Below are 9,958 nucleotides of genomic sequence, written 5' to 3' on the forward strand. Positions count from 1 at the left end.
ACCGTGCTACCGTGGTGAAGAAGCTTGTGGAGGGGTCAACCATGACATACTTCAAATGCTATCAAGAAGGCACAAGTCCTTCTAATGCAAGCAAGTGAAGGAGATCAAGGAAAAGAAGAAGATGGCGAACCTCTCCAAAAAGACCTCCAACCTCTACACCAAGCTGAACTACAAGAACAAGATAAAGAGCAACCACTACAGACTCAAGAAGAAAGAAAATAGCAAAGTGGTTGCACACATGGTTGGGAAGAAGGATCAGAGGTGAAACCAACCCATTTGGGTGCCCAAGAAGTCATCACCAATATGGAGGGCTCCAATCAATTTGGGTTCTAAAGAGGACTTGAAGCCCAAGGCAGGGGATTTGGAGGCTTGGCTTATAAAATGAAGTGAAGATTCAAGAAAAGAAGCCAAGTGTACAAGATGGGTGTATTGATAAAGATCATAATCATCACATACTCAAATCCCCATCCAAAGGTATTTAAGATAAATGAGCTGCATGCAAAAACCTCTAAATTATTCTCATTTACCTCATCTAAGATTGCATGTGCTTATTTCAATTTATTGCAATGCCTAGTGTATGTTTTCATATAGTGTGTTGCTTGTATTTATCTCTAACCTATGCGCAACCTACATGGTTTATTAGTTGTAGGACCCTTACATGGAACTAGTTTTTCATTTGGTATCTTTTATGTTCCATGATCCAATGTATAGGATAAATCCCCATTGTTATCAATAACAAGTGCATATATCTCGAGTATTCAACACTTGTATGCACACATTTAGGGGGAGTATATCCTATAGGTTTGATTTTGAGACTAACATGTATTGCAAGTTGTATCTCTTGTAGTCTCATGGAGCAATCAATATGTCCCCAGAGGTATGCAATGCTTAAACGCTTGAATTGTATCATTGTCAAATCTTTTGTTCATTTAAGCAACCTCCATGTATAATATAGATTAAACTTTCTATCTTGACATATTGTTTAGTTATGCATATGTTTTATTCTCATCATATGTATGCACAAATATAGAGTTTAGACTATAGTATGTGAGTTTCATAAATTGTGATCCATGTGCTTTCATAGCTTACAATTGGTATCAGACCCTACAATTGGTATCATTTATTTGTAGTGATATTCGTTCAATTGGCATACTTTCAATTGGATCGTGATTTATGAAACTCTCTCTCATGTGCTCTAATATTTTTTTTCTTTGAGTTCGACATGTGCATATAGTCCTTTTTGGGGAATTTGGGCGACCAAAGCAAGAACTACGTAACAAGGTAAGGGGGATTGTAGCAACAAGCAAGATAGTATAGGAATGCCGAAGTTGACAAAGAGAGAAAAGAAGAAGATGCTAGAAGCAACATAAGGTGTCTAGATCGATAAAAGAGAAGTTCTTGCATAGGTCGATCAAGGGAGATAGTGGCAATGAAGAAAGGGGGAGCCACAACAAGGGGGGGGGCTAATTGGCAAGAACATGAATCCAAGCAATGTCATAAGACTTTGTGATCTTTACATTTGGAAATATTTTTTATTTTCCACTTGCTTTGGTTGTATTGTCATCAATCCCCTAAAAGAGGGAGATTGTATCGAAAATAGCCCTATTAGACCATGATTGTGATTTTGGTGATTAATGACAATATAGTCAATAGGACTAACATGTTTATTAAGAATATATGTTAGTAGGTCTCATGAATGCAATACATGAAGAAGTCACCGAAGCCGGAAAAAAGTTTGGTTGAATCGGAGAAGTCCCAAGAAAAATGACTTCACCGGATGGTCCAGTGTTCACATGGTTGAACACACTGGAGCATTGTGTCCAGAGGCATTTGACCTCACCGGATGGTCCGGTGCTCAGAGGAGGATACATACCAGAGCATTTCCACTAGAGAAGGTTGCAGCCGATGAAGATCAAAAGTCAACATGCCGAAAGGTCCGGTGATGAAGAGAAGTGTACCGGGCAATACACCAGACAATGAACAGTGCAAAGACGAAGAAGAAGCAGAAGACCCCGTCGGATAGTCTGGTGATTAATTTGAACACACCGAAGGAAAGCACCGGAGCATTGTTGACAAAGGAGAGAATGCAGTGACCTCACCGGAAGGTCCGGTGCTCTAAAGATGTGAACACCTGAGCATATTTTTCAGAGAGGGTTGCACTGGCTCGGCTAGCTGAGGATAACGCACCAGATGGTCCAGTGATGAAGTGATGTGCACCGATAAATACACCGTAGCAATTTACATAGAGAAGATGTTGGCTCGGATGGCTAAGGTATACTCACCGGAAAGTTCGATGATGAAGATGGAATATACACCGAAGTGTCCAGTGTTCACAGAGGCTTGAGTGGGGTTCCAACGGCTAGTTTGTGAGAGTGTACTCACCGGATGATCCAGTGTTAGTGCTATTGTTCTCACCGGATCATCCGGTGTTGATAACTTTTCAGAGCTGTTGGATTAACAACTAGTGCACGATTTTGAGGCTATAAATACACCTCCACTCAGTTATTTGAGGGTGCTGGAGTCCAAAGAAGTTCATATACACCTGAGAAGACATTCAAGCTACCAAAGTTCTTAAAGTGATCATACAAGGCAAATTAAGCACAAGATTAGAGAGTGATTAGTGCTTATAGGCCTAGAGAGTGTGTTGCTAGGTGATTGCTACCTAGAGAGTGAATCAAGGAGTGATCCAAGCTTGTACCACTTGGTACGCTGGCACCTTAGAGTCTTGGTGACTCACCGACAACTTGAGCCAGAGTTGCTCAAGCTTGTTGACCCTTCGACATGGTGTGGAGTGATGACGAGAAGCGTGTACAAGGACGCGGAGACCCTTTCCTTGGTGGCTCAAGCTCCGAAGTGATCACACTGATCACGGTTTATCTTGTGTTGTTTTTGGAGCTGAAATAGTTCTAAGTGTCATGAGTCACCCCCTCTTAGGACGTCACATATCCCTTCAATTGATATCAGAGGTAGGGCTCACATCTAGCTCTTCAATTTGTGTTAGAGTTTCACACCTTTCACAAGGTTTCACCAATTCAAGTGGCATTTAGGCCTTCGTCTTATTATGATCGGTTAGGCTTTACCACCTAGTGAGTTGTGATGTTTGGGGTTGAGATGGATTCCTATAGTGCTCCACTATTCGATGATACAAATTTTTCGTGTTGAAAAATTCTAATAACTTGTTATTTGAAAGCTAGAGACTTAGATATTCTAAGTATCCTAATTCACCCACTCCCCTCTTAAGAAGTCACCGATCCCTTCAACTGCCAGTTTTGGAGTCGGCTGTAGGCAACAGGCAGTGATAGTCCCCGTCTATCACTGCCGGCCTAGGGACCGGCAGTGAAGGGGTTATCACTGTCGGCTAAAGGCTTCAGCGGGTAGTGAAAAGGGTTATCACTACCGGTTGAAGGCTTCAGCCGGTGGTGATTTTTGGTCCCCGATTCAATATGTTTATGGTTGAAAAAAGGAAAAAATATTTTTTTACGACCAGAGGCACTCGATCGACTACTGCTCACCCGCCCTCGACTAGAAGCTTGAGTACCGATCACTAGTCACTCACTATTTTTACACGCAAGTTCCAGGACTCAAACTCGTGACCTCGATCAGAAGCTCCGCGCACGTGACCTCTCTAACTATCTCACCTCTCATTCGTTCTTGAGTACAATAGCAAAATCAATCCTTTTGACATCTCCTCATCGAACATTTGAATGGCTATTTGCATATCTAAGTGATCCTAAATAAAAAGGTTATCAACTACAAAGTTGTACATCTCATCGAGTTCAAAATGTTAATATAAAGTTTGTCTCCATCCGACTCTGTATGAAAAAGTTTGTGTCTAATCCGTGTAGTGTTCAGTAAAGTAGTCATAACTTTTGCATACGGAATCCGATTTCGATGTCCGATCTCTACTTTCAAAGTGATGATGAGGCGCATCCGAAAAAAATTACATGCCTTTAAACATGTACCTTCCTTGACCTTAAAAAGGCTCTAAAGATCCTCAACAGGACATCTAAATTTTTTGGTCGAAAACTGACCTCCAATTTACCTGATAATTTTTGGAGACATAGTGCTACATTTTAAAGTCAGTGCTATGCAAACATTTCATAAATCCGAGTTACCAAACTCACGATAAAAATATTTAAATTTGCAGTTTTCAACTTTGTGACCTTGCATGTGGTTTTTCAATGATTCCTACTTATTTTACACTAGATCTAAGCCAAAAGTTTGTGGTCAAGTATGTAGCTCCCTCTGTATCAGTTTTAGATATTTATTTGCATATCTATATGGTGTTAAATAAAAAAATAATCAACTACAAAGTTGTAGATCTCGTCGAGAGATCTAATTTTCATATAAAGTTTGTCTTCATCTGACTTCGTACGAAAAAGTTATGATTTTTTTAAGATTAGCTGTCATCAATCACAGCTGAAATTTTGTTAAGATTATTTAGGTATTTAAATGACCTCAAATTAAAAATTTCAACTATAAAGTTTGATCTCGTTGAGTACTACAATTATCTCGTCGAGTACTACAATTTTCATGTAAATTTTTTTCCCATCCAACTTTATATGAAAAAGTTATAAATTTTTTAAGATATATTATTATCTATTATCATTACCGGCTCGTCACATTACGTATTAGATATCGGTAATGATATATCCACGTATATAGCCGGTTCTATAAGTAGTGACGTCACTTATTAATGCCCAGTCGTCGACCGGCTCAACCATCTCATCGATCGATCGACGATCCACCGTTCTTTATTCTACTCCACTCTCGGGGGACTTTCTTTGCGTATTTATGATTCGCCCATATACGACGCCTAGATGCGACAACTATACACGTACATGTACCACTCAAGATATGTCCAAAGTTCAGTCGACAACGTTGTTGCTGAAGAGCTTGAACTGCCCGGCGTCGAGCGCAAGCTTGCGGATGGAGGCGAAGGCGCCAATGGCCCCAACGCCGGCGAACACGAACATGACAGCCGTGTTGGTGATGAAAACCGGGGACCGCCGCGGCGGCATGAGCGCGATGTTGTACATGAGGATGGGGAGCACGAAGTCGAGTGGGATGAAGCCCACAGCGCCGACGACGCCCACGATGTCGCCAAAGAATGGCAGCATAGCCGCCATGAGAGCACAGAAGGCCAGGTACAGCGTCCGCAGCAGTAGCCGCGGGACAAGGTTCCGGCGTGAGAACCGTCCCCGCGCCGCGTCGGCTGAGCTCTTCTCCATGATCTCGTACGCCACCTGGGAGTAGACGAGGCCGATGGCGAGGAGTTGGAGGAGGACGAAGAGGACAGCGACGCCCAGCAGCCACATTGGGGCGAGGGCGGGGCCGGAGTCCGGCATGAGGCTCTTGAGGACGTTGGACTGGACATGGCTTCCGAAAGCCCAGTACCCTGTGATCGACGAGAGGAAGAACGTGAAGACGATGACGGAGTAGCACAGCACGAGCGCCTTCATCATCTTCCCGGCCGCCGGTGGCGCCAACGTCGCCTGCAGAAACGAGTTCACAATGGTTGGGCCGGCAGTGCGATTTCTTGTAAATAGTTGTATTGGGCGATACAGATATTGATATATCTTGATCAAATGTTACAAGAAATCATGACCATGTCTATGTAGCTTACGGTATATCTAGCTCAGAATGTGCAATGTTAAATACCTGTATTTCAGGCAATATGCCATTGCCGAAAACGGATGCAAGGATGGAAATGGATAAGAAAGCATTGAAGGTCTTCTCGGACTTGGACGAGCTTAGCGAGTAGTCCTTCGCAGGAACATTTTTAGAAAAGCCTGCGAAGAATGAGGAAATAGTTAAACACTAGTACAACAGAGTACTAAACAGACTATAGGAACGCTAATTAATGATCTCCATGTGGTATACAGTTTTCACTCACTTGAAAAGAAAACTTAAAAGTAAAAAAAGAAAATCCGAAACGCATGGGCAAAAGAAATTCTAATTTTTGGACTTTTAACCGGTTTTCTAAAGAGTGATCGATGACAAGTTAGAACCATGAGTGATGGTAACCGTCCACTCTGAGCCAAAATAATCCTAGTAGATAGTTGTAGTGTGGATTTTGTATTATTGCTAGGTGTTGAGTTCGCAACCCAATTTGGAACCAAAGATGTGAATTTGTATCCATTCATACCAGTTGTGAACCAGCATAATTCATATTCCCATGCACTTGGACAATAATATTACAATTTCTTGTCATGGGGGCATGTGACATATTTCTTGTTCAAAAGAACAATGCATGAAGATATTTCAAAAGGGATAATCTTTTTACTTCAGAAACACCAGAGCTACGAACTCCCAAAGAAATAAGTAGAGATATATGTGACAGAACATAAAAAAATGTGAAGTACAGCTAACATTAAGTTAAGAATTCATCTAGTTCTTTGCAATTTTTTATATATTTTTTGTCAAATACGTAAATTCTTAGACCTGAGCCTCCTTAATTATGTGTTCTCCAAAAATTGTCTTTAATTCTCAATTCAAATGACAAAGCGCATTCCCGGGTGAGACTATTGGTCTTTTCAATGTTCATGTCAGTGACAATTGTAAATACTACGTTTGTCAGGGAACCGGCTTCTTCTAACCAACAGTATTGTGTTTTGTTGAAGACTTGTCTCACACGTTAACGATTTCACAATGCAACGTGCCGACATATCTTAGTAAGTGAGTTTATGCAGATGACGCATCGAAACATAACTGAAAAGCTGGGGCTGTAAATAGCATCTTCCCTTTTTAATTTGTTTCTTTTGTTGTAGACAATAGATTTAAGGCATTCCCAAATATGCCAGTCTAAGTTTTTTAGCCTTTCAGGTATCTAATTCCTACATCGGGACCATTTAGTTCGTTCTCTGGCAAGGTACTGGGAATAGATAGTAGAGTTATGCACACAAGGAGAGTTCAGGGAATATACCTGCACGAATGCAAGCAGCAGATACAAGGATGGTGTAGCCCAAGCTCAGGAGTAGCGAGACGAAGTTGATGTGCCGCAGCGAGTGGAATGATGGTAGCTGGGAGAGGAAGGCCAGCGCCACAGCCACGATGATAATAAAGTGGTACAGTTTTAGGGGACCATTGGATGCAAGGCTCGTGTACATAATCTGCTTGGGCACCATGAAAGATCAGAAAATGCAACCGATGGTGTGAGCAGACAACAGAAAGCAGCTTTTGATTGATTTTCTTGGAATATGGTAAGGATTATCAATCAATTTTACTGAAAACAAAATAATTCACTGACTGTAAATGGATGTTCCAATATTTTCACAAAATATAGCAACTGATGTGATCCAATAGTAAGTTCCTTTCTGCCAGAAAATTTAACTCTCTGTACTTCTGTGGTCAATTTCTTTTCTGCCTGTGTTGGTTTCTTGGTTTAGCTTCCTTCCTATATCTAAGTATTTAAATTTGAGGTCAAGAGGCACTGAAAGTAGAAAGGATCGAAATATCTCCTTCCTCCTTACATTTTGAAGCTCAGAAAAGGTAGGCAGTAAATCTTGACAGCGATGCATACATAGTGTGAAATTCAAGATAGTAGCCTAGCACACAACCACATGTTCAAATCTCCAATGTTGGAGCGATAAACACTTGAAAATGACACATCAGCTTGTTGGAAAGACTTTGTTTGTTGTTTTTGTGATGTGATCAGCTATTTTGGATTGGCCCTTACCTTGTCAGGTGGCTATTTAGATCAAATTTGAAGACCATATATTACTATGTTTCAAGAAAACTGCTAAAAGAATGAAGTGTAGCGTGTTCTGAGGATAAAAATAATGTGAACATATATTCATATGTTAGAGACTTCGTTACGATGTTCTGATTTCTTGATTGCGATAACATGCTTGTGTATTAGTATACTACAAACCCACAAGCAATGCCAATTGCCAATCATACATCATTTGCAACGTTTCAAATTATCCCAAGCATTGGCTTGTTAGTGTTGCGTCTAAGAACAGCCTCCTTCCTCATTTTCTATTGTGAACTGACCATCCCCTATCAACTATGTGCGTGCGGTTTAAGTCATTGCAACAGTGGAGATATAAAACATTAGAGTTGTCCTCCCTGAAGCACAGAAAACAATTAGTCCGGTATATTTGATATATTCGGTTTACCAGGTCTACCGGTGGACCCTAGTAGAAAAAATTTACCATATTTACCAGTATTTTGTTTAAATTTTATTTTAATTTATTTTAATTTTATTCAATATATTCGATAAATCATATTTACTAGTGAACTTGGGTAAATTTTATTTACCAGTAAAAAACATGTCCCGAAACAACTCATGTCAACTCAGCAGAACAGTCATTACGCCAGAGCAAATTTGGGGAGCCAGATGTGCGATATCCATGGCATACTCAGCATTCACACAGATGAACACGACAGTTTCCACATTTGGGACGGCAACCATATGTGGATATTCCTATTTACGTAGTACGGACTAATCTAAATAATTATGTCCGAAACGCAGACGACATTTAAAAAGACATCAGCATTGCACAGCTCACTAGAACAGTAAACTAATCCGACATTGCAGGCTAGCATGAACACAACAAATTTATGCATATACTATACGAGAAAGAATTCAAGGGGTTTTTCGATGCCGCACGGCTCACCTCGAGGCAGTCGGCGGCGAGCAGGATGGCGCCGATGCTAACGCCGGTGTTGATGGCGGTCTGCACGGTCACCACGAAGTAAAACATCCACCCGGACCCTGCTCACCAAACACAAATCACAATTCAATTAGCGACCACCTCAAGCTCACCAACGTACCGAAGCCAATTGATGATAGGAAGCAGGAGGAGCGACACCAACGCAGCAGCGCTAGTACAGTGGCGTTCCGATTCATAGCGTGCACACAAACGCAACGCAAGGGCCAAAAGTGGGGCGCGGGCGCGGACGCGCGGCATTGATGCCGCTGTCGCTCTGCTCGTGGTGGCAATGCACCGAACACGTGGAGATGGGAACGTGCGGTGGTGGTGGTGATTTATTCGGTTGGTTGCCGAGACAGACGTACCTAGGACGTCGGCGGCGAGCTCGCGGAAGCGGATGTGTCGCCGGCCGCGCGCCTCGCAATGGTCGAGGACGCGGGACATGAGGGAGTACTCGTAGAAGGTGACGGCGGCCATGACGGAGAGCGCGGTGAGGCCGAGCGCCCATCCCATCCCGCGCAGCGCGTAGGGGAGCGTCAGAACCGTCGGCCCCACGATCGCCGTCGTCAGGTGGAACCCCGCGTGCCACCACGTCCCTGCAGCGACGAGCGATCACAAATCCGCTAATCCGATCAATTTGCCGGGCCCGTACGGCGCGAGTGCGCGCGCGCTGGAACTCGGGAAGGCAGGGGCAGGCAGGGGCGGGTGCGTACCTTTGGACTCGAGCACGAAGGCGGCGCCGGCGTCTGCCTCGGCGGCGGGCGCCGGCTTGGCTTCGTGGCTCGAGCCGTTGGCGCCGGCCTCGGCGTCGAACGCGGCGGGCGCCATGGCCTCTCAACCCTGTCGCTCGCTGCTCGTGGCACGGGGGGTGATGGGTGAGTAGTTAACGAGGCGAGGGTTGCCGCCACTTTTGGTGTGCGTGGCGTGGGGGTCGTATGAGGGAGCACCAAGGGCGCGGCCCCGTATTTATGCTACCTGCTGCGGCTGGTCCTTGGTTTTTTGGATTACGGCCTGGGGCACGCCGGCCGCACTGCCGCGTGCGAGCGAGGCGTCGTAGCGACAGCGAGATGGACGTGATGTCTCGATCGGTCTCGACAGCTCCGGAAAATTTGGGCTATTTGCCGGTACTGCGGTCGTAGAATCGATGTGGCTGGTTTCCCCTTTGGAAATGATGTAAGATCGCGTTTGGATCTCGGAATTAAAATTGGGCCCAATTCATTTCATGTGTTTGTTTCCTTGTACTGGATGGAATTGAATTGATGGTCAAATTTCATAGAAATACCCAACTACTCGAGCCGATT

General features: G+C 43.5%; 1 protein-coding gene across 1 annotated transcript; it reads right to left on the reverse strand.

The window, feature by feature from the left end:
- Nucleotides 1-4,672: 4,672 nt before the first annotated feature.
- LOC133888776 (probable GABA transporter 2) lies at nucleotides 4,673-9,609 on the reverse strand. The gene is made up of 6 exons (XM_062329140.1): nucleotides 9,371-9,609; nucleotides 9,023-9,253; nucleotides 8,622-8,719; nucleotides 6,926-7,112; nucleotides 5,662-5,792; nucleotides 4,673-5,495 (listed from the first exon to the last, which is right to left on the reverse strand). Exons 1-6 carry the CDS (start codon nucleotides 9,483-9,485, stop codon nucleotides 4,869-4,871), a joined length of 1,389 nt encoding a protein of 462 aa, XP_062185124.1. The 5' UTR covers nucleotides 9,486-9,609; the 3' UTR covers nucleotides 4,673-4,868.
- Between the last annotated feature and the right edge of the window lie 349 nt (nucleotides 9,610-9,958).

The sequence above is a fragment of the Phragmites australis genome, chromosome 1 (assembly GCF_958298935.1).
Source record: "Phragmites australis chromosome 1, lpPhrAust1.1, whole genome shotgun sequence".
Classification (NCBI taxonomy): Eukaryota; Viridiplantae; Streptophyta; class Magnoliopsida; order Poales; family Poaceae; genus Phragmites; species Phragmites australis.

Excerpts from the sequence above, each read along its gene's own strand:
- LOC133888776 (XM_062329140.1), bottom strand. The coding sequence starts at position 9,485 with ATGGCGCCCGCCGCGTTCGACGCCGAGGCCGGCGCCAACGGCTCGAGC. Across the intron at positions 8,720-9,022 it reads GCTCGCCGCCGACGTCCTAG|GGTCCGGGTGGATGTTTTAC; the intron begins GTACGTCTGTCT and ends TTTGGTGAGCAG. Across the intron at positions 5,496-5,661 it reads GCATATTGCCTGAAATACAG|GCGACGTTGGCGCCACCGGC; the intron begins GTATTTAACATT and ends TCGTTTCTGCAG.